Below are 23,531 nucleotides of genomic sequence, written 5' to 3' on the forward strand. Positions count from 1 at the left end.
GTGGAGGTGATTGTAATGTATTATAGAAACAGGTAATAGAAAGGGGGTTATGAATCTTCTGTTTCAGAATTGCCACCCAAATACTTTTCTCTCGTCATGTTTTGGAACCCAACTTAAAAATAAGCAGCTAGGGCTGAGGAAGTGTTCAGCAACTTCTTCCATTTCCCTGCTTTCCTCATTAAATTGCTGCTCCCTTATATTTGTTCTCTACCATTCCTAGTTCTAAAACATGAGGCTGCTGCTTTCACATCTAGTTAGCTCTTCATTGTGGAAGGATATTATTACAGCACTAAAGGTTTGAAATACAGTCATACCTCGGGTTGAAGTAGCTTCGGGGTAAGTATTTTCGGGTTGCACCCTGCGACGACCCGGAAGTAACGGAGCATGTTCCTTCTGGGTTTCACAGCTTGTGCATGCGCAGACGATCAAAATGACATCACGCGCATGCGCAGAAGTGACGAATCGCCACATGCGCAGATGCGGATTGCATTCGCTTCTGGATGCGAACAGGGCTCTGGAATGGATCCCGTTCACATTCAGAGGTACCACTGTAGTAATTAACACTTTCTGTTCACTGACTTAGAATACTCTTATCCTGAATTTCTTCTGTTGAGGGCAATTGAGACTTTTACCAGTCCCCAACTGCTGTGTTGTACTTGATTGCATGGTTATCTGTAGTATCGTCCCCACTCAACCATATCTGCCCTCTTCTGATCTAAAGAACCGGAGAGCAGGGTGTTACTCTTTTTTGTAATATGGAGAGAGTTAACATTTCATGAACCAGGTACCCAACAGTAAGGGATCTGGATTTGGCTTTTTACTGTCTTACAAGCATATATAAAATAGTGGCTAAGTTGCTATTTTCTACCTTCTAGGCACTCCACCAGTTGTATTATGACCCCAATATTGAAAACAAGAATCTGGCTCAGAAATGGTTGATGCAAGCTCAAGTCTCACCACAAGCCTGGCACTTCAGTTGGCTACTTCTCGATATGGACAAGGTGCCTGAGATCCAGTACTTTGGGGCCAGCGCCCTCCACATCAAGATTTCACGCTACTGGAATGACATCCCAGCTGACCAGTATGAAAGCCTCAAGTCACAGCTCTTCAGCCAAATAACCCGTTTTGCTAGTGGTTCCAAGATTGTGCTGACCCGGCTTTGTGTGGCACTGGCTTCATTAGCACTAAACATGATGCCAGAGGCCTGGCCATGTGCTGTTGCTGACATGGTGCGCATGTTTCAGGCAGAGGACTCTAATGTTGATGGGCGAGCACGCTGCCTGGCACTCTTAGAGCTGCTGACTGTTCTGCCTGAGGAGTTCCAAACCAGCCGCCTGCCTCAGTACCGTAAGGGGCAGGTGCGTAGTGTCTTGGCACAGGAGTGCAGTTCTGTCTTCCCCCTGCTAGAGCAATTACTACAGCAACAAGACTCTCCCAGCTTCATTAAGCAGAAGGTGTTGAAGTGTTTTTCGAGCTGGGTGCAGTTAGAGATTCCCCTGATGGAGTGTGAGAACTTGATCCAGGCAGCCTTCACCTCTTTGCGCGATCCAGAACTCTTTGATACAGCTGTGGAGGCCATTGTCAATGCCATTTCCCAGCCTGATGCTCAGAGGTAAGTGTTGTTTCCAAATTGTGGGTCAGTTGTGGTTACAGTTGTGCAGCCTCCCCTGTAAGCTGACTGTTTCCACATGCAGCAATCAAGGGGAGAACCTGTATTGACAGAACTTTCAATCAGCTTTCTCAACCACACTCTGATTCCAACAAAGAGGTTATAGAGTGCGCTTGTTTAGAGTTTCATATCCATGGACAGTACATAAATTCCGCAGGTCTTCTTGAAGATGGGGGGCAAGGGAGGAGATTGAGGAACTCTTGAATTGGCGCAACCATTGGCAAGCAAGCATCCACCTTTTGTGGACTTTTTTAGTTACTACGTATCAGCCAATAAAAACAGAATTACCTAGTGCTGAAATTAAGCTAAAACCAACCAATAAGAACAGAATTACCAGAACTGAAATTAAGCTAAAACTAGTATTATTAACTTTTAAATAATCGCGTGGTTGATTCTTGTGAGACAGAATTCTACCAAGCTTCAAAACAAACATTCTGTAGCCACAGCCAATCTACAAGAGCATCTGTTGGTTCTGTTATGATTTCAACTAGGGGAGGATCTCGTAAGCTTCAGGAGAGTTCATGGAGTGGCCAGACAGCTCAGCTTTGGGCCCCTACCCATTAGAGTCTTGCATTGTGTCTTCATCCAGGTCTTAAATCACCTCTCTGTTAATTCATTTGCTGTGGCTGTTGGTTGTAGTTCTTTGTCTTGTGTGATATGAAAGGTAGTAATGAATGGAGGAATTCACCTTTTTTCTGTAGAGGTTCACTGGTGTGCATTAATTCAGTAACCCCTCTGAGCACAGTATGGAATCTAAGTGAGTAGGGGAGTTGTCCAGGACTATTGGTCTGTTTCAAAATCTGTTAATGACTAGCAGAGCTAGAATCTGTTGTGACTACATTGGTGTGGTTCTGGGTGCAAACATAATTGGGAAGTTTCTCTCAGCAGACAGGGCCTGTAATATAGTTTGCTTCCTATCTCCTTTCATCTCCTGTCTTTCCTTCCCTACTCCCAACACCTCTCCTTCCCTGACTGTATTTGTTCATAGTACAGATTACATCCTTGATGTCTGGGAGCTAGAGGCCTTGCCCACAGGCTCGTCAATAAAGCTAGGGTTTTTTTTGTTTTGTTTTTAAGGAAATGAGTGCTGTGGTTCTTCAGGTGGCAGAACTATTCATGACAACAGATATTATAGGCTTGGAAATGTATAACATACTCAATTTAGATAAAAGAAAATTATAGGGAACATGATACCAGTGTTCAAATATCTAAAAGGATGGCAGAGTAAACCACTATTTACCAGTGCTGCTGGAAAAAAGAGAAACATTGGCCTTAAGTGGTAATAGAATAGACTTGGGTTAGATTTCAAAAATACATTTTTCATAAGAATAAAGGTGCAATAGAACAAACTCCTCAGGGTTGAAGTAGAGCAGGAGCCGGGACCTTAAACACGGAGGCCAAATGAGACCCTCCAGGTCTCTTTCTGGCCCTCAAGATGCTGCCCAGGCCAGGCCCCTTCCCCAGGCCACACCTCTCATCAGCTGTACGCCACTCCTTCCTCAAGTGCTTTTTTGGGGCTGAAATGTGTCCTTGAACTGTGATTGATAATGTCTCTTACCTGGATGGGGAATGGAGAAATAGGTATGGATGTGTAAAAACCTGACTTTTGCTTAGCTGGAATGTGGTCTATTATACCAAGTCACAGCTGTTGCTTTGTTCTCTTTTGCCTCTGACCCTATTTACTACTGGCATGCAACCCCTAGAAGGTTGCCCATGAGAGATATGGCCTTTGGGCTGAAGAGGTTTTCCCATCCCTGCTGTAATGTCTCATTCTATGCAGTTCTTATGAGAGAGTTGGATGAGCATTGGCTGTGTGTGCATGAGTTTAGATCTTAGAATGGTGATCCAATTTAGCCATACTCTTAATAGACCAATTGACATCAGTGGACAAGCCCATTGATATCAGTGGATTTACTCAAATGAGTATGGCTTACATTGGATAATCACCTTTATAGTCTCTTGCATGTTCTTAGTGGTTGCCAAATTAGAATTATAAGGTCAGGTGTATAGTAAAGTAATTATTTCACTTGTATTCAAGTGTGTTGTGACACTGGGCCATATACAATTAAACTGTTGCTCCAGCAGGAGCCAGTGCAATGAGCACAATGGGATTTCTCCCTTCTCCCCCCCCCCAATCATATACCCCTGGGCCATCCCCAGATCTACTCCAAAGGGTTAGAGGAACCCCCACAACGGGGCGGGGGAGAGGAGATGGTTTGTCAGACAAGCATAAATGCTTGTGCTGATGGAACAATTCCCTTAGCACTAAGTTGATTGCAACCTATTCAAAGGGGACCAGAAAGGGAATTTGTTAATCCTCTTTAGCAGTAATATTAAATTCTGAATTATGCTTACTGCTACAACCCACCATTTATTTAAACTCAATCTGCTGAATGACTCAAAAACCACTAGCAAGGACTAATTTAGATGTGGCAAGGAATCTATGTGCTAGTTACATGACTTGAGGTGGTTCAGCCACTACTAGCTACACCAAAGTGGTACATACAGAAAGACAAATACCCCCAACAACCTTATGCTTACCATGAGGAACCAGCAATGTCTTGCTGGTCCTGATTATGGAGATCACACATACACAGATGTAGTTGCTGTGTAATGACAACAGGGAGCATTCTTTAGTACCAGGAAAAATATACAAGGTAGTCATACCACTCTCATTTCATTGAAATCACTTAGGAGGTATCTACACATTTTGCTCACAGAGTCTAGGGCACCTGCCCAGTGGCACCACTGGAAGCCTTCATAGGTGCCATGTTGCCTGTAGCAACCACTACATGAGAGAGGATCTTTTTGTGGTGGCTCTGCACTTCTGGAATATTTCCTTGTCATGGTTCATAAATCATCAACCCTATAAGCAATTAGGAGAGCACTAAAAGTCAATCTGTTCTCTCTGGCCTTTGCTTAAGACTGTGTTTTGCTTCATGCTATAGCTGGTGATTTTAGACTGTATTTTATGATTTCATAGAATCATACAAGTGTAGAGTTAGAAGGCACCCTGAAGATCATCTAGTCCAACCCCTGCAATCCAGGAATCTCAGCTGAAGCATCCATGACATATGACCATCCAGCTTCTGCTTAAAAACTTCAGTGAAGGAAAGTCTACCGCCTTCCAAGGGAGTCTGTTTAGCTTTGGGTTGGCTGAATATTCATTATTTTTTAACTAGACTGGCTTTTCTGAAGCATTCTTATCATGGTTGCATTGTGCCTTGAGAGGGTTTTTGTCCTTAAAAGTGGCCTAAAAATATTATAATTCTCCCTGTCACCCGCCCCCCAAATAAGAGCTTAAGCAAGGTCAAAAGAAACTTAAAACACATCACTAGCAAATACACCATAACTATGCATTTCAGGAATCAGAATACAGGCCACGGAATAGCACTGGCACTCACTCTCGGTCAGTCTTTAATGTTTTAACCATAGGTTACAACAGAAGCACTCTCTACCTTAGGGAATAAGTAAGCTTGTGTGTAGAAGCCCAAAATGATAAACACTGGGTGCCATTAGGTGGCCACAAGGAAAAATGTGACATGAAAGACTAGTTTGAGAGTGGGTGACAGCAGGGCAAGATAGTGGTTGTATAAGCTTTGTAGGGAGGGAGCAACAAGGGTTGTGTGTGTGCATGCAGTGCCATTGTTTTCACTAGAGATCAGTGAGGAATGAGAGGAAGTTGAATAGCAATATGATTCTGGCTGGATCAACAGGATTAAGCTCTGTTTCTCCTTTCAGTCTCTGTTGCTCTTAAGAATCTCCCTTGACCTCTCTGAGTGTGCTGCTGCCCCCTCCCCCCCAATGCATTGTCTGTGGATGCTTGCTGGCAGCCTTGATGCACATGCTTTTCTGTTGTCGGCAACCACTGGAGCTGGCGCACTTCCCCTCCTCCATCCACTTCAGTTTTTGCACACAGCAATGCAGAACTGGATTCATTTGAGTTGCCCCTCAGGGCATAAATGCTTCCTTCTTCCTCACCTCCTTCCTACGTTTGCAGCTTATTGAGCAGCCTGATCTCTCTACCCCTGGCTTCTAAACACCAGTGACGTGACCACATACTTTTCCCTTTGCAGGATATTATATGCCTAGTGACTGTGGGCAGATGGGCATCTGTCTACTCGCTTAGGCTGCTTTCAAACCAAGACCTGGCATTCTGTGATATGTCCCAAGTAAATTGATATGACGGTGGTCCTAATTGTCCTGAGAACTTAAAAAAATGATAGAGGAATTGGGTCTCCAGTGCAGAACTCAGCCTTGAAGGTGATGTTAGCATATGGATGGCCTTTGAACTGTTTAGTGCTGCATGCATGCACATTGGTGTGTTCTTCCACCTGTATCTATGAGCTGCATGTGCGGTGGGGGCAGGCATGCGAGTGCAGAATAGCTGTGTCTCCAGATAATATGCCTCAGTAGCCAGGTAACTGACAGCTGGCCGATTAGCCGCCAGCACAGCCTCTCTCTGGGGGCCATCCTTTGCTCTTCCCCTCCATTTCCTCTGTGCTTGTTGTCATGGTTACAATCACTTATTGGCAGCAGCAGGGAGATTGACAGGCATGAAATTGCTTATATGGTGCTGGAATGCTGCTGTGCACAGGGAGGCAGTAGCTGCCTGGATGCCCCCAGGAGACCACTGTATGAGCATTGTACTTTTGATTTTAGGAAATGGATATTCAAGGGTCTTGACTCTTTCAGCCTCCCGCCTCCCCTTTACCAACAGATTCTTGAGATGGAATAAATTCTGTGAATGGCATACAGCTTTAGATTTGTATTCCATTTCAGAATATGTTTCATCCTGAATGCATGAAAATGTTGTGAAATGTTGTGGGGTAATGGAACTATACAGAAGGAAGGACAAGCACCAAGCATTGTGAGTAGACGAGGGAAGCCAGAACAGGGAAACCATATCCAGATTATTTTTCCCTGAAGTTTGAGCAGAACACACTCATCCTTGAAATCTGAGTTCAGATTTTAAATTCACCTGTAGCTGGTAAATTCCAGAAGAGTAGTGATGTTGAGTTTTTGCAGCAAAAACAAAAGTCTTTTACATTTATGTATTGGTTGAGGTTTAAGGGCCATATCTCAGTGGCAGAGCATCTGCCTTGCATAAGAAGGAGATAGAGAGCTACAGAACTTTTAAAAGACATCTGAAGGCAGCCCTGTATTGGGAAGTTTTTAATGTTTAATGTTTTACAATATTTTATATGTGCTGGAAGCCGCCCAGTGGCTGGGGTATAAATAATGACATTATTGTTGTTATCAAGAAGGTCCCAGGTTCAATCCCTGACATTTCCAGCTAGAGCCAGAACTGTGTCCTTGCTCAAACCTTCGAGAGCTGCTGCCAGTCAGTGTAGACAGTACTGAGCTAGATGGGCCAGTGGTCTGACTCAGTATAAGGCAGTTTCCTATGTTCCTGCCTGTGCAATTGGGCCTGTGCATGTATGGGCACCTACCTCATATATTAAGTGGTGTGTGTGGTGAGAGGGAAATGCACAGCTGCATCTCCACCAGAGTTTTTTGATCCTGGTATTTAGTATGTGCTCATTATTTTAAGTGTTTGGATAACCCTCACAAAGCAGTTTGTATAAATCATTTAAAATAACATGCTTCAATTAAAGTACAATGACAATGAACATAAACAGCAAGGGAAAAACAAAAGCCAGATAAAACCATCATTTGAGACTAAAAGACACTAAAGTGTATGGCTGAATGAAAAGATCCTCATTTGGTATGGAAAGTAAGTAGAATTAGCACCAGGCAGATCTCCTGGGGGGAGAGCATTGCAGAGACAGGGCATCACAGTAGAAAAAGCCCCATTGTACATCACCATCCATCTTGCTTCGGATGGGGGAGGGCACAAAAAGCCTCAGAGGATCTTAAAACCCTGGCTGGTTCATGTGGGAGGAAGTAGTTACTGAGGTATCTTCATCCCAAGCTGTTTAGATCTTTAAATAGCACAGTGAATTTGCTCTGGAAATCAATGCAGGAGCCAGTGCAGTTGTTTTAAGACTGGCAAGATGTGTTCCATATATCTCATCCCAAATAGTGCAAAGTATGGCAACTAGGTTACTAACTGACTTCCAAACTCTTCAAGGTCAGCCCCATATACAATACATTGCAACAATCTGAATGGGATTTTCCTGGAGCATGATTAATTGTGGTTAGCTTGGTTGTACCAGCCTAGAGTAGTAAAAGGTATTTTGTACCACTGAGGTTTCTTGGGCATCCAGAAGTAAGGCTAGATCTCATAGCACCTCCAGACTGTGTATCCAATCTACTAAGGCAGGCAAACCACCTATCAATAGAACTTGTCATGACTGAGCTTCAGGACATTGGTCCTCATGCAGCCGATTACGGGTTCCAGGCACCAATTCAGCACTTTTAAAGGCCACAGCACCAGCTGAATTAGAAGGAAAAATGATAGAGGTGGGTGTCAAGTGCGCCCTAAATTCTCAAATCTCACTCAGTAGTTTCATGTAGATCAGGGATAGAGAACACATGACCCTCCTGATGTTGGTGGACTCCCAACTCCCATCAGTCCCAGCCAGTGTGTGTAATAATCAGGGATGATGGGAGCTGTACTTCAACATCTGGAGAACCACTGGTTCCCCATTCCCAAATAGATGTTGGTATAACATAGGAAGGGCAGACTAGAGTTGTGTGGAACAACATGGCATGACTGTCATGGGTCACAGCAACAGTCCAGCACCATGACCTTCTAGAACTGATGATTCATGTTGGTATGGGATCGCCAAAGTGTGGTTCCCCTGTTCTCCCCCAGTGCAGCCAATCTAGAAGGATAGCAATGTCAATAGTATTGAAAGTCATGAGGTGTATAGTTGAATTAGCAGGGTCTCATTCCCGTGGCATAGATCACTCATAAGGGAGACTAAGACAGTTTCAGTTCCAAAACCAAGCTGGAAACTAATCTGAAATGGCCTCAGAAAATTAATGTTGCTCTGGGGAGCTCCAGCCCTTTTCAGCACCCTATTTTCTAGGTTTTAGCATGTGTCCTAAACAGTTACTCTTCTAGCATGCAGTATAATCATCATCATAATCATCATCACCAGAATCATGCTAGAACGTAACAAAGTAGACTGAGTTCTGAAGCCTACCTCTCACAACATTGTTATCAAGGCCTCTTTCACTTGTTCAACCTCCATGAGGTATGTTCTGTCATCTGCCTACAAATCTGTATCTGTTATCCTATGTAGAACATAGCAGAGGATTCTTAATATGGCTAGGACATGATGTTTGTTAGCGAATTTTACACTTTACATTATCTTTTGGTATGAAAAGGGATTGTTGATGGCTACCTCACTGCATCCCATGAAGTGTTACAACCATGGTTTCATCTTGCACAGACAGGACACAACTTAGTGTGAGCTGGTTCCTTTGGCATTCATCTGGGGAAAAGAATGCATCTAACTGGGTTATATGTTCATCTGCGCTCAGCAGATATTACTGCACTTAGGCTTTATTGGGACCAGGATATGTTATATTTTGTTGTCTTGGCCTTACTGTAAAATACTTTCTCTTCCATGGTGTATACAAACCTTCTTCCTATTTGAGGTATTTCATGTAGGCTCATGTCATGAGTTACAGTGGTACCTCAGGTTAAGAACTTAATTTGTTCTGGAGGTCTATTCTTAACTTGAAACTGTTCTTAACCTGAGGTACCACTTTAGCTAATGGGGCCTCCTGCTGCCGCTGCGCTGCCACCACATGATTTCTGTTCTCATCCTGAAGCAAAGTTCTTAACCTGAGGTACTATTTCTGGGTTAGTGGAGTCTGTAACCTGAAGCGTCTGTAACCTGAAGCATCTGTAATCCAAGGTACCACTGTATTAGTCTTTAAAGTGCTACAGGACTCTTCATCATGAAAGTTCTAGGTATGTTCTCTCAGCAGTGTTTGTTAGCTTACAAGACCTGTAGATCAGGAATTTTGAAAGGTTTGTTGTGGAAGAGAAGGCCATTTAATGTAAGTTATCAATATTCTGTGCCAGGAAGAATCATTTAAGAGGTATAGCAAATCTCATATCTGAAAAATTTCACTTCCAAGAGGCAAAATGGGTATTCATGTGTTGGTTAATGTGACAGTAGTTTGCATGCGACAAGCCTAGAGATAACAAAATACACTCTTTACAGTTGGCTTGGGTTTCCTGACTGACGTAGGCACCTTCAGAGTTGTGGAGGAGAGGTCTGTGTAAGATGCCCTTGGTGTTTGGGGCTTTTATATTTAGATAAAAGACAAGAAGAGGATGATAGAACTTCAAAAAAATCATGAGTTGTGTGGTGGAGAATTTTTTTCTTACTCCCAACACTCAGGGTCACTCACTATTGATTGGCAAATTGAGGATAGACAAAAAGAAAATAGTTCTTCACACAGTGCACAACTAACTTGTGGAATTCACTGGTGCAAGAGATAAGCCACCTTCATGGGGGGAAATGGTCTATGAAAGGTCAGTAGCAATAGTATTTAACAGAAACTCCAGGCTCACAGATTATATAACTCCCGAGTACAGTTGCTGCAGAGCAAATTGTAGGACAGGACTGTTACCTTCATCCCTTGCTTACGAGCTTCCTGAAGCATCTGGTTGGGCAACATGGGAAATGGAAGGCTGGGCAAAACTGCTATCTGGCTTGATTCAGCAGGAGTCATCTTACATTTGTGATTGAAGGTTCATTATTTTAGGAGGCTATATAGGCATAAAGCCTCCCATATCCTCTCTCCCTTGGCAGGTATGTGAATACTCTTCTGAAGCTCATCCCACCTGTACTGGGACTCCAGGAACAACTACGTCAAGCAGTTCAGAGCAGGGATATGGAGACATCTCATGGGATCTGCCGCATTGCTGTTGCCCTGGGGGAGAATCATTCCCGGTGAGGAGCATGGTGATGGAATCTGATAGCAATGATCAGTAGAAAGTGGAGCTATTTTGGGGAGTGTTCCCTCTGCCCTACCATAGCTGTCAACTGTCTCTTATTTGGCGGGAAAGTCCCTTATCCCAGCATCTTGTCCCACTGCTGTCCCTTATTGATGATGTCCCTTAAATTTCCTGGGTTTCAAAGGATGCAGCTCATCTCCCTGCCGACCAGGGAGGAGGGAGGCTCCAACTGTGTTGCTTGGCTGCGTTGCTCACCCAGTAAGGAGTCTAAGAATGACTGGGGGGGCGGAGCTTGCATGCCTTGTGCTGCGTTGCCTGGGGACTCACCTTTGCTCAGTGCTTCCCAGCGGAGAGGTGACGGTGGTTTTCCTGGCTGCATCCCCTTTGCCAGGTTGCTGCGCTGTGGGAACCACCTCTTGAGGCTTCATTTGGCTGTTGGCTGGGCTTTCTGCCTTTGGTTCAGAAGCGGTCAGAAGATGAACATACCTGTTCTGGGAAAATCCCTTATTTTGGCTGCTGATCCCTTATTTTTGAGGCTGCTGGTCCCTTATTTTCAAATCTGTAAGTTGACAGCTATGTGCCCTACTAGGTTTCTTTGTAGCTAAGCAGCCCATAAGTCTCCCAAACCTCATTCTAAAGCAGCTCAAAGATCCAAAGGGTCATATGGATGCTAATGTATCTGTGCATGATAGTAGAGATACTATACCAGGCATGGCCAGAGTTGGCCCACCAGCTGTTTTGGGACTATAGTTCCCATCATCCCTGACCACTGGTCCTGTTAGCTAGGGATGATGGGAGTTGGAGTCCCAAAACAGCTGGAGGGCGAAATTTGGCCATGCCTGGACTATACGGAACCCCTTTCCACTTGCTTGAGTTGGCCGAATCCCTTTCAGTTTGCTTTCTAGCCCTTTTCCTGTAGAGCAGGCATCCCCAAACTCGGTCCTCCAGCTGCTTTGGGACTACAATTCCCATCATCCCTGACCACTGGTCCTGTTAGCTAGGGATAATGGGAGTTGTAGTCCTAAAACAGCTGGAAGGCTGAGTTTGGGGATGCCTGCTGTAGAGGGTATAGTGCACTAATGTACTGTACTGTATTATCCCAAATGTGGGGTGACTGCTGTTTCTATGCACCTGCAATGGCAGAGCCAATTCCTGATGCAGTGTGCCTACTATCTCCCACAGAGCTCTCTTGGACCAAGTGGACCACTGGCAGAGCTTCCTAGCACTGGTTAACATGATCATGTTCTGCACTGGGATCCCAGGACACTATCCTGTCAATGAGACCACGAGTTCACTTACACTCACTTTCTGGTATACACTTCAGGTAAGTGTTAGCCACCTTCATGAAGTGGACTTCTTCAGTGCCATCTTTATAGGTTTGTTCTCTGGCTTGTACTTTGGTTGGTGCCAGGCATGTGCTTGTACTAGCGGTTCTGCATGCCTCTACATGAAAGAGTTGGCAAGGCTAATAGCTAGCACATTAAAGTTGTTTATGACGATTACACTAATTGTTCTGCAATTGTTCTGCACTTGTCATGTAGATTGTATAGATATTGGCTCTGGATTGAGTATAATGGAATGTTCTGGAATTGTCCACTAGAAGCTTTGAGGCCAAACTTGATGTATGCTCTGTGCTTAATGGAGTGGAAATTCTTGCATTCTTGCATGCATATATTGAAGGCCAGAGTGAGTGACAAGGATGTATAGTAATTCTGCTCACTGTATAAACATGGTGTATAAACATAGTTGTGTTCCAGTAATATGTTCTGTGGCAACAGAGAAGATGCTCAGATATACCTGTGAGCCTTAAACTCCTTTTAGGTCCTGCAGGTATTTATTTGCAGCTCAGACTCCACCTTCTTCAAGAAGTGTGTAAACTAAACACTTCATTACATGAATCAAATTATTCGCTATGAGGTAGATTTATCATCTTCCTCTCTTTCTGCTAGAGAACAACTTGACTGTGAGTACCCTGTTTTGACAGGAAGAGAGCTCCATTTAGTTTGCTGTCTAGTGGTGGCAAGGTATTTCTTTACTAGAGTAACCCATAGTGCATCAGTGGCCTTATTGGAAGAGCCTTACAGATAATAGCTCTTTTCAGCTATGGAAGAAGACCAAGTTTGTTCTCTGTCTTGACAGGCAAAGTGCTGCTATTCCCAGTTCCAAGCACAATTAATGCAGATGCAGATTTGTCTCTTGTGGTGTATGTGTGCTGCTATGCTGAGACACAGTCCTCGAAGCAGTGCAGCCTGGTCTGACTTGCCCTCCCCACCCCCACACTTCCTTGGAGCCCAGAAGCTTCATTAGCATGGCAAATTAGCCTGACATACTCCTGCACTGCCCAAGAGCAAGGCTAGCTGTTGAGCTGCTGCTTCTCTGGGTGCCAGCTTGAAATGAGATGAGGTCATGCATTGTCTCAGTGTGTGACTGGCGCAGTACTTGAGTCCACAGGCACATCGTTCCTAATGAAGGGAACAAAACTGAAGCAGCATCTTTTATAGGCTGCTCAAGAGCAGAGAGACAGCAGAAGACTTTTTCTGCATGGTCTAACCCACACCAGTACACACCTTTGCAGTTTCCTATGGGTTCCCAAAACCTTTGGTAATTTTGTGCCAGACAGCCCAGGATCAGCCTTTTCTATTTCCTTCATAAGCTCTGCCTAGTGGAAGAATCTTAAATCAGAGGTTTAGTGAAGCCTCCAGGATTGTATTCACTGACCCAGAATCCCTTCTTACTTTTCTTTTCTATACATCTGTTTTTGCATCAGCCTAGTTTATAAGGTAACCTTGTCCATGCCAGCCTTGAGCAGCATAGGAATACCCAGCTTTCTTCTTGGAGCAGACATTGCTATACTGTAGGGGACGGATTTATTCCTTAACTGGCTAAAACTGTCTCTAAAGGAAAGAACCAAGGTGTTGGTCACTAAAAGTAGAAGAAAGCAGACATGGTCAGCTGCTTTACCAGCCTGTGATGGCTTCTGTACTTGTCTAGTTGGTGTCAATGTATTGAGAAGGAATGATACTACAGAGAGAGTGACCTGACAAAATATGTAGAACTCCTCCTAAAAGCTAGGAAGGATCTTTGATGCATTAAGGAGAATATTTGAGTGGAGTAACTTGACTCTAAAATGTCATTTCTGAGTTTCCCATATAGAGATTCAACAGCAATGAGAGGTGATTCCCCCCCACCCCCAATCACATCAAAATGCTTGGGGGACTGATTGTGTTAACATCAACATGATTGCTGGAGTTCAGGGCTGATTTTTACAACCTCCACTTGTTGAATGATCTTTTTCTTTGCAGGATGACATCCTCTCTTTTGATCCAGAAAAGCAGGCCATGTATCAGCAGGTATATCGGCCTGTCTATTTCCAGCTGGTGGATGTGCTCCTGCACAAGGCACAGTTTCCCTCTGATGAAGAGTACAGCTGCTGGTCCTCTGATGAAAAGGAGCAATTTCGGATATACCGGTATGACCTTTTGCCTAATCATATCCCTTAGCATTCAGTTGGTGTGCAGTGCTTATAATCTGCAGAAGAGGAAGTTGATCATGCTTCATTAATGGGAGTAAACATTGAACTTGCCCTGATTTGGCTATGGGCTATAACTGTTTCAGCAATTTAGCTGCTATTTAGTAATGTGGGAGTGTTTTGTAACTCTTTTTTTCTATTGCTCATTTGCTCATTTCCTTAGAGTGGACATCTCTGACACCTTGATGTATGTGTATGAAATGCTTGGAGCAGAGCTGTTGAGCAGCTTATATGACAAACTAGGTCGCCTCTTGACCAACACAGAGCAGCCATCCTCATGGCAGGTGAGTGGAGAGCTCCACCCTCAAATGGAACACAAGCTAGAGGAATGCAGCAAGCACAGAGGCTGAAGATGCTGCAAATTTTTAAGAAAGGATGGTACTAGTCCTTGTTAGACCTGGGGCGAGAGCATTGTGGAAGAGAGGTGCCTAAGGTAAAGTGAAGGTGCAGAGTGTCTTGATCAGAAGAGCCATCTGTTAAATCTCACAGCAGTATGTGTAGAAGGGCAATCCAAAGTCACAAAACTCCAAAAAGTTGTTAGAATTGTTGAGTGGGTCTGAAATGTGTCAACCTCTTCCTTGTAGTGTACATCTGAGTTGGTTACTTACAAAATTGGGACTGAAGGATTGCTTTTATGCCCCAACTTTCAGCTTGCTGATTTGTCTCCTAGTGTTAGACACTGCTGGTGGTTTTTGCAAGCATTCTGGCACACCTCCCATCACTGTGTGGCAGCCACCAAATTACCGTATTTTTCGCTCTATAACACGCACCTGACCATAACACGCACGTAGTTTTTAGAGGAGGAAAACAAGAAAAAAATATTCTAAACAAAACAGTGGATGTATGATTTTTGTGGTTCATGCTGTGGCCACAGACATGTGATCTGACGGTGAGTTTGGGGTAGCCCAATGCAAAAATCCTGAGGATCCATGTGGGTCCATGCTTTGTAACCACGTTTTTGCCCCATTGCGGCCCCATGAAACAGTGGGTGCGTGTGTGTTTCTTGTGCAGGCTGTAGCCATGGACATGCTATGTGATCTGATGGTGAATTTGGGGTGACCCAGTGCAAAAATCCTGAGGATCCATGTGGATCCGTGCTTTGTAACCACGTTTTAAGTGGGGAGGGAAGGAAAAGCACTCAAGGGACAAGGAGCACACGTGGGGGGTGTGGAGAAGGGTGCTGCTAATAATGCAGGAGAGGCTCCTCTCCGGCTTTGCTCCTTTAGAACAAGCAGGCTCTGCATCTCTCCCTCCTCCCCAGCAAGGAAACCACGATAGTAACCACTCTGAGACAAATCAAGAAAAAGTGCGACCAACACTCTCCCCCAACAAGCACAGTGAGGTCAACACACACACACACAGAGAGAGAGAGAGAGAGAGAGAGAGAGAGAGAACTGGCCCTAAAGTTGCAGGGCGCTGGAAGTCGAAGGGGCGCTGGGGGAGTGAATGGGAAGCAAGAGGAAAAGGAGCCCTCACACACAGAGAGACACACAGTGTGGATTCTAAAATCGCAGGAAGAGTGAATGGGAAGCAAATCACACACAGAGAGACACACAGAGTGTGGATTCTAACGTGGGGAGAGTGAAGGGGAAGCAAGAGGAGAAGCAGCCCTCACGCACACACAGACACACAGAGTGTGGATTCTAACGTGGGGAGAGTGAAGGGGAAGCAAGAGGAGAAGCAGCCCTCGCGCACACACAGACACACAGAGTGTGGATTCTAACGTGGGGAGAGTGAAGGGGAAGCAAGAGGAGAAGCAGCCCTCACGCACACACAGACACACAGAGTGTGGATTCTAACGTGGGGAGAGTGAAGGGGAAGCAAGAGGAGAAGCAGCCCTCGCGCACACACAGACACACAGAGTGTGGATTCTAACGTGGGGAGAGTGAAGGGGAAGCAAGAGGAGAAGCAGCCCTCACGCACACACAGACACACAGAGTGTGGATTCTAACGTGGGGAGAGTGAAGGGGAAGCAAGAGGAGGAGAAGGATAGCTCAAGCACACGCACACACACACACACACACACACAGCCCCTACAGTGCCTAATCCAAAATCGGACAGCAAAAAACTGCAGGCAGGGACAGAGAGCACGGGGTTGTTTTAAAGCAGCCAACTCCCGCTCTGCTTTTCTCCCTCCTCCCCGGCTCCGCTAGCTGACAGGAGCCGCTTACACCCGCTTTGCTGTTTCAAAGCGAGCCACGGACTGCTCACGACTGCAGCAGATTCCCCCGCCATCTGTAGGCATTCGCTCCATAACACGCACAGACATTTCCCCTTACTTTCTAGGAGGAAAAATCTGCGTGTTATGGAGCGAAATTTACGGTATGCAAGATATCTGACAGCAGGATGCATGCTCAATTATATCTATTTTTCCTTACCATAGGGTTTGTGTTACCACATGTTTTTATATAGTCTACAAGTTAGGTTTCTGTACTGGGAAAATTGAGGAGTGTTGTTGTCCTACTACCTCCAGTGTTACAAAGAAAATCTGCCTTTACAGTTTGCTGAAAGATGCTGAAAGATTCTTAGATATGTCTCCTGTGCCATGATGGGTGGTAATGCCAGGTTAGAGGTTTCTGTGTAGCAGCTAATCAGAATGTATCTGTTCACCTTGGCATGTTGACAGTGTGTTACTGGCACAGCAAACAGTGATGGGCGTCAAGGACCAGTGACCGCTGGGGCTCCTCGTTCATCAATGTGACAGCCAAGCAAAAACCCAGCCTAGCCATGATTTACAGTCCACGCACCTGGAAGCCTTAAGACAGTAGCAAACATACCAGCACTCCAGCATACTAAGTATGCAGCCTCAGCAGTCCATATCTTGCTAGAATAGCCCATGGTGAGAGGGAGCATGGATGCAGGGGTATCCTGCCTCCTCTTGCAGGTGCAGGAAGGGGAGAGACTACACAATGAGCTCATCCACATTTGCCCCGCCCCTTTCCCCCCAGGAAACCCACTTTTTACTGCTGAATCAGAGCAAACGCCAATCAATTTTTCTGCAGATTGGTGTTTGTTCCCATGGAAAGTGGTGAGACAAACAGGACAAGTGGAAAACCTCTTGGATCCATGCTTTCAAGGCATGGGACAAGTGGAAGTGTGGGTGAGCCCTGTGTGTTATATAGCCCAGCGCTTTCAGGATGTCTGGTTGGGGTTGCACTGAAGGATAGCAGGTGCTTTATGTTGCTGGGGAAAGGGGCTCCTTGACCTGAAGAATTTGACTAACTGGATACGATGCCCCTGCAAAAAGCTTACTGGTGAAACAATTATTATTGTGCTACTAAGTGTAAAGGATCAACAACTCATCATAACTTTCTATGGAAGTTAGCCCTGCATATTTTTTGTAAAAATGAAATCTAGGTTGGGGACTTTTTCAACATACTGTGTCTCTGCCTTCATTGCCTTCAAGTTTGATTAAATAAATTTAAAATATTTATATATCACTGTTCATTTGGGTAGTGGTGTTTGAACCACCCTTTGTAAAATTCAGCACCAACGCTGAGTCCATGTTGCAAATCGGATGAACAGAGGTATATGCATTTAATAAATAAATAAAAAACAAATATCTATGTGGGGCATTAGAGTTCGGCCTGGGCTCAAGAATGAAATCTTTTTTCTCTGGCAGCACACAGAAGCTTTGCTTTATGGGTTCCAGTCCATTGCAGAAACAATAGATGTAAACTACTCGGATGTAGTGCCTGGCCTCATTGGGCTCATTCCTCACATCAGCATCAGCAATGTGCAGCTTGCAGATACGGTTATGTTCACTATTGGTAAGAAGACTGGGTATGGGGAGGGAATGGGTGCTGAAAGGGAAGGTTAACCCAAAGAACCTCAGGCTGTTGAGTTCTTACAACACTATGGAACCAGCAGTGCATAGGCTGGATGTGGCCTGTGGGGCCTCTTCATCCAGTCCACAGTACCCTCTCCTTGCCCAAGCCTGTGCTACAATTAGGCTGCAAAAAGCCTTGCATTGTCTCTGCTATGTGTATATGTGTGCCAGGTTTGAGTGTGGCCAAAACAGAATGGGGCAATTTATTTTTTTTACTCCCCCACCAGCATGTAGCTCCCTGAAGGTTGGCAGTGAGGAAATGTGGCCCTTGGACTGAAAAGATTCCTAATGCCTGAAATTGGTGTGTGTTACAGTAGTCCATGTAGAGCTTCCTTGAGATGGTTTGGAAGCTATATCTGGCGGAGAATGTTACAGCCAGTTTTTTGAATGGAGCACCTTGACGTGCACATAGTGCACCTGTGCTGAGGGAACTGCACTAGCTGTTTTTATGATCCTGTTTATGGCTGTATTTTTGTACGTTGCTTAGACCTTTAATGAAGTGGTTTAGTAATGCTTTTAAATAACTAAATACTGATGGGGTGCTTCTTTGCTTTTTGTGGGCTGTACTGATAGCATTTGGCACATTAAACAGAGCAGCTCATGACTCTGCATTTTCTATCTTTCTAGGAGCACTTTCAGAGTGGCTGGCTGACCACCCTGTCATGATCAACAATGTCTTACCCCTGGTGCTACAGGCTCTGGGCAATCCTGAGTTGTCCATCTCTAGTGTCTCAACCCTTAAGAAAATCTGCCGTGAGTGCAAGTATGACTTGCCTCCCTATGCTGCCAACATAGTTGCTGTCTCTCAGGTAACTGAAATAATGGTCTAAAGATACATGGTTCTATGAGAACATGGAAGTTTAAGTCACTGACTAGTTTTGAGCTGTATGTAAAGCAGAGATCATTCAACAGGGCTTAGAGCAGTAGGAACATTCTGAGAAGGATATCTACGTGTGTATGTGAGATTTAGTGGAGTAAATATTTATTGCACATTGTCAGAATGGGAATTCTGACTGCATCTATCAGTTAAAATAACTTCAATCTTATCAGTTTGAAGATATGTGTTCATCTGTTTTGGCAGCTGGCAAGGTGGATTGACTTTGAGCTACTTCTGCAGTGGAAATTTGGTCAAGATTCAGCTCAGCTTTCTGCTAAACTAAATGCAGTCTTTGGTTTCCCCTTCACATTTCCTTCTAGAAGAGGAAAAATTATGCTTGCAGGGTGTGTGGAGGAAGCAGAACTGTTGACCCTTGCTGCTGACATTATGGAGCTTGGGAGACAAGCTGTATGAAACCACTGCCTATAATGAATCACTGATGACTACTTATCCATTATGAAGCATCCTTGAGAAGGGTTGGCTTTCACTGTAGGAGGGAGAGGGTGCTTATTGATTATTTATTCAGATATTTATAAGCTGCATTTTAAGATCAAGCCCTCACCGGTATGTAAAAAGATTGATGCAAGATGACAATGGGTACATCAGACAGGTGTACAACCACTATGAGAAAGCTGCTCTGAATCATACAAGTCTTTAACACTCTTCAGGAAAAGCAGTAGAGAGCTTTTCAAGGCCCTCTTAAAAGCATGTATGGAAGGGGCCAAGCTTAAGTTAATCAGAAGGGAGTTAGCCTTCTCTTGCTTATCCACTTGAAATGTCACAGCGCCCATGCTCCAGATCAGTGTTTGTCTCCCAGAGTTGTTAGTTGATATTGTGGTTGGAGCATTGTTAAACGTTTCTGCTGTGGGGCGAGTACTCACTTTCTCACATCTTTCCTTCTGTAGGATGTGCTAATGAAGCAGATTCACAAGGTAAGATACTTATACTCCTCCCTGGTGCAGAGGGTCAAAGAGTGTACAGAATATATGGTTACCTATCAGGTTATTATTTCCGAAGTATTGAGCATTCCAGTCAATGAGAGGAGGATTAGAGGGATTGGTGAAATTGCATGCATGTCTCCCAAACAGTTTTGATCAGGAGTGGGGAATCTGTGACCCTCCAGAAGTTCCTGGCCATTGGCTTTGCAGGCAAGAAATGTTGGGAGTTGGAATCCAAAAGCATCTGTAGAGTCACACATTTTTCTTTCCTGGTTTAGATAGACATCCGTTATGTTTCCAGGCATTCCAAAGCTGCATGAAAGAGTCTTATTTGTGTTTATCTGTGACTCAGGGCTCTGACAATGGCTATTTTGGTGCTAAGTTCTGGCACTAAACACAGGTTTCTGTGTTGAGACTTCCAGAAGGCATAGCTAAGACTTAAGCATTAGAGTTGACGAAAAATAGACGGAGAATAAACTCCAACTGAGATGTAGTGTAGCATGACTTTCTGAGGATAATAGGAGAAACTAAGAATGTTGTCCATCTTGTTCTGCCCCCAGACAAGTCAGTGCATGTGGCTGATGCAAGCTCTGGGCTTCTTGCTGTCTGCCCTCCAAGTGGAGGAGATTTTGAAGAATCTGCACTCACTGATTACTCCTTACATCCAGCAGCTGGAGAAGCTGGCTGATGAAACGGTGAGCTACTCCCCTTTCTTGGTGGTGGCTGTTTGCCAACCTTCTTTTAAGAAAGAATAGAGCCTGTTGTGTGTAAAACTCTACTCTTCTTGTTGCAAGTTGTGCCTTGTTTTAACCATACCTCTCTGGTCTTGCAAGCCTCTCATTTCTTATCTCTGTCCTCTGGTTTTTAAATTCCTTCCCCCTGCCCTGTTTTCCATTATGCTTCTGAAGTCAAGAACGGAGTGGGTGAGAATTGGCTGGGGGGGGGGGGAATCAATCACTAGACTATGCTTCACAGTTGTGCTGTCCATTCTTGCTGCCAGTCTGGGACATCTGATGTGAGTGGCCCATATCCTGGATCTACTGTAACTGCTATAGTGATGCCTTGCCTTGCAGCCAAACCCCTCCAACAAGTTGGCCATCATCCACATTCTGGGCTTGCTCTCCAACCTCTTCACCACATTGGACATCAGTCATCATGATGATGATCATGAGAGCTCAGAGGTCAAGAAGCTGCCGGTGCCTCAGGGCCCCAATCCGGTGGGTGTTACATGTGTCTGAGTAGTTCTTTTTATACATTAGGGCATACAACTCCATGTTTATTTGGCTGTGCCTCTTCCCTGCCATGTAACTGTAGGCAGCTTCTTCTAACTCTTGATGGGCAGTAGCATAGAATGGTTGAAGGGTTGTGAAAATAGGTGGTGTACAACATAGCACTGTGTGTGTGTGTTACTTTAACTATTGGAATGAGCCTGCATAGATTAGCCACTTCCTCACTGCAGATTGTGAGCTGTTTGACGTGACTACTGAGTGATCAGAAGAGAGCTCAGAATGTCCCTTCAATTGTGTATATTTTCTTTTTAAAAAGAAGTGAGGGCAGCTACACATCTGGTATTGTGAGACTTTTGAAAACTACTCTGGCATAATATGAGTTGTGGAGCAATCTCTAGAGAGGCCTCTAATACCATCTTTTCATCCCTGGATCTGAATGGTTTTGAGCTCTCTCCTCCTCCTCCTCCTCCTCCTCCTCCTCCTCCTCCTCAAACTGTGGGAGACGAAGCCAGTTTCGTAATTCTCTTCTATCTTCTTCCTCTAGGTGGTGATGGTGCTGCAGCAAGTCTTCCAGCTTATCCAGAAAGTGCTCAGCAAGTGGCTGAATGATGCCCAGGTTGTGGAGGTAATGCATGTTCTAGGTTAAAAAACAAGCAACACTTTGCCCACATATCTATAGTTAGATAGGAGATTCCCAGGTTGGCACTGGTGGTTGTTGACAGAACTTGAAGAAGGTATGTTTGTGATGTTGGATAAGTCTCTCTTTTCAGTTGATTCCCACATTCTGTTCAATTTGGTATTCTACTTTTAGGCTTAGGAGTTTGGCCGACCAAGCCAAACTTACCTCACAGAACTGAATTGGTGGTGGGTGGAGGAAACTATATATGGCACCTCAGGCTTCTTTGAGGAAAGGTGAAGTACAGAATCAGTAGATATTTAGCTAAGGAACAAGTTATTTAACCAGTCCTCCCTTGACGCAGCCCTTCCTCTTCCCACAGTCTGTGTGCTCCATTTTTGAAAAGTCTGTGAAGACCCTCCTGGATGACTTTGCACCCATGGTGCCTCAACTGTGTGAGATGCTGGGCCAGATGTATAGCACCATTCCTCAGGCATCTGCAATTGATCTCACTCGACAGGTAAGTCTAAGTACTAGAATTCCTGGAAGCTACTAAGTTTACAATGGAGGCTGATAATCTGTTGAGTAATTCCTACCCTCTGTACTGTTCCTATGCCAGCTGGTCTCTGTCTCCTTTGTTGTGTTAGCAGCAAGGATCTTGTTGATGTTTTCAGACAGAGAACAGGCAGGTAGACTTACACGGGGGATAGCTAGGGGCTACAAATATGGGATGGAATGGGTCATACCGGACTGCTCTGGCTTCAATGCCCTTTGTATTTTATATCCCCAGCTGGTTCACATCTTTGCCCATGAGCCTGCCCATTTCCCACCTATCAAGGCGCTCTTTCTGCTCGTCACATCAGTTACGCTAACACTGTTTCAGCAAGGTACGTGTGCTTGGGCACCTTCAGTCTTGTGAGGCTGCCACGTTGAAAACTGCTGTTCCTGGTTTCAGCTGTTCAGACTCGACTATAAGGTGTGTGCAGGTGGGGGGAGGGAACACCTTCCTCAGGTCATGGCCGTGCTCGTTCAGTTCCAAAAGCTTTTAGCTGGTACAGATGAAGATGAAAAGCTCTTGCTGAGGTGGACTCTCTGGCATGCTTCTCCTCAGGTATCAGTGCCTGAGTGGACAGTAGTGCTGCCATTTCCCCCTCTTCTCCTGTCCTTCATGACTGGAAATCTGCCCTCCCCGTGTCAGATTCCAGGGTTAGAGCCCCAAGAGGAAGATGAAGCGAGCAGTCGGCTCTGAGTAGAAAGCAAGAATCACTCAGGAGTGCGTTGTAATGTCTTTCAGTTAACCCCATCACTGCTCTTTATGGAGTCGACCATATTCATCAGGGTTTTTTTTCCCCTGTGGCCTAAATAAAACATTTGTCATGTGGACTCTGTATCCTATCTCCCTGGTTCTCCAGCTCAAGGGATTCCTTTTACAGCTTTGTGAAATTCCCAGCAAGTGTTTGGACTTGCCTTTGCATGGAACTGCCATATTGACTCCATGTTGACCCCAGCTGAGATGAAAAGCTTGGAATACATGTACAGATCCAGTCAGCATGGTTGGTGGGGTATCTGCTTCCTTCTCCAGGTCCTTGTTTGAACTCAGAATTGATGGGGAGCAACTAGTGCTTGGAGTGATGCCCTGTTACTGCCTGACTGGGTCAGGCATAGCCAACATGGAGGAAGAGAATTCTCAGATCCAGGAAAGCTTATGTGATAATAAATTTGCTAAATTTATAATGCCACAAGGCTTTCTCTTTTGTGGAATGGAAGTATGCTTACCAGCAACCACGCTGGCCTTTCCCTGCAGAAAATGCCAGAAAGTTGGGTTCTTCCCAACTAGGTAGGCATGTGGACATGGATGTTAGGAAAATACTGTGCTGGGACTGTCCATCCGGCACTCTAGTGGATTTCCAAGACTTTGTGCCTACTCCATGTCAATACTGGATTTGTTGTTTGACTC

General features: G+C 44.8%; 1 protein-coding gene across 4 annotated transcripts in view; it reads left to right on the forward strand.

Annotated features, from left to right (window-relative positions):
* The window catches only part of IPO13 (importin 13), a 45,171-nt gene that overhangs the window by 12,499 nt on the left and 9,141 nt on the right, over window positions 1–23,531 (forward strand). For all 4 annotated transcript variants that reach the window (XM_083509885.1, XM_083509884.1, XM_083509886.1 and 1 more), the window contains 13 exons: window positions 876–1,612; window positions 10,411–10,551; window positions 11,739–11,880; window positions 13,859–14,025; window positions 14,249–14,369; window positions 17,708–17,855; window positions 18,542–18,723; window positions 19,697–19,723; window positions 20,290–20,424; window positions 20,803–20,946; window positions 21,503–21,583; window positions 21,957–22,094; window positions 22,365–22,461. In XM_083509885.1, coding sequence (XP_083366011.1) covers window positions 876–1,612; window positions 10,411–10,551; window positions 11,739–11,880; window positions 13,859–14,025; window positions 14,249–14,369; window positions 17,708–17,855; window positions 18,542–18,723; window positions 19,697–19,723; window positions 20,290–20,424; window positions 20,803–20,946; window positions 21,503–21,583; window positions 21,957–22,094; window positions 22,365–22,461 — 2,260 coding nt within the window. The remainder of the gene's footprint in view (window positions 1–875; window positions 1,613–10,410; window positions 10,552–11,738; window positions 11,881–13,858; window positions 14,026–14,248; window positions 14,370–17,707; window positions 17,856–18,541; window positions 18,724–19,696; window positions 19,724–20,289; window positions 20,425–20,802; window positions 20,947–21,502; window positions 21,584–21,956; window positions 22,095–22,364; window positions 22,462–23,531) is intronic.

This window comes from Podarcis liolepis (assembly GCF_965112155.1).
Source record: "Podarcis liolepis genome assembly, chromosome: 6".
Classification (NCBI taxonomy): Eukaryota; Metazoa; Chordata; class Lepidosauria; order Squamata; family Lacertidae; genus Podarcis; species Podarcis liolepis.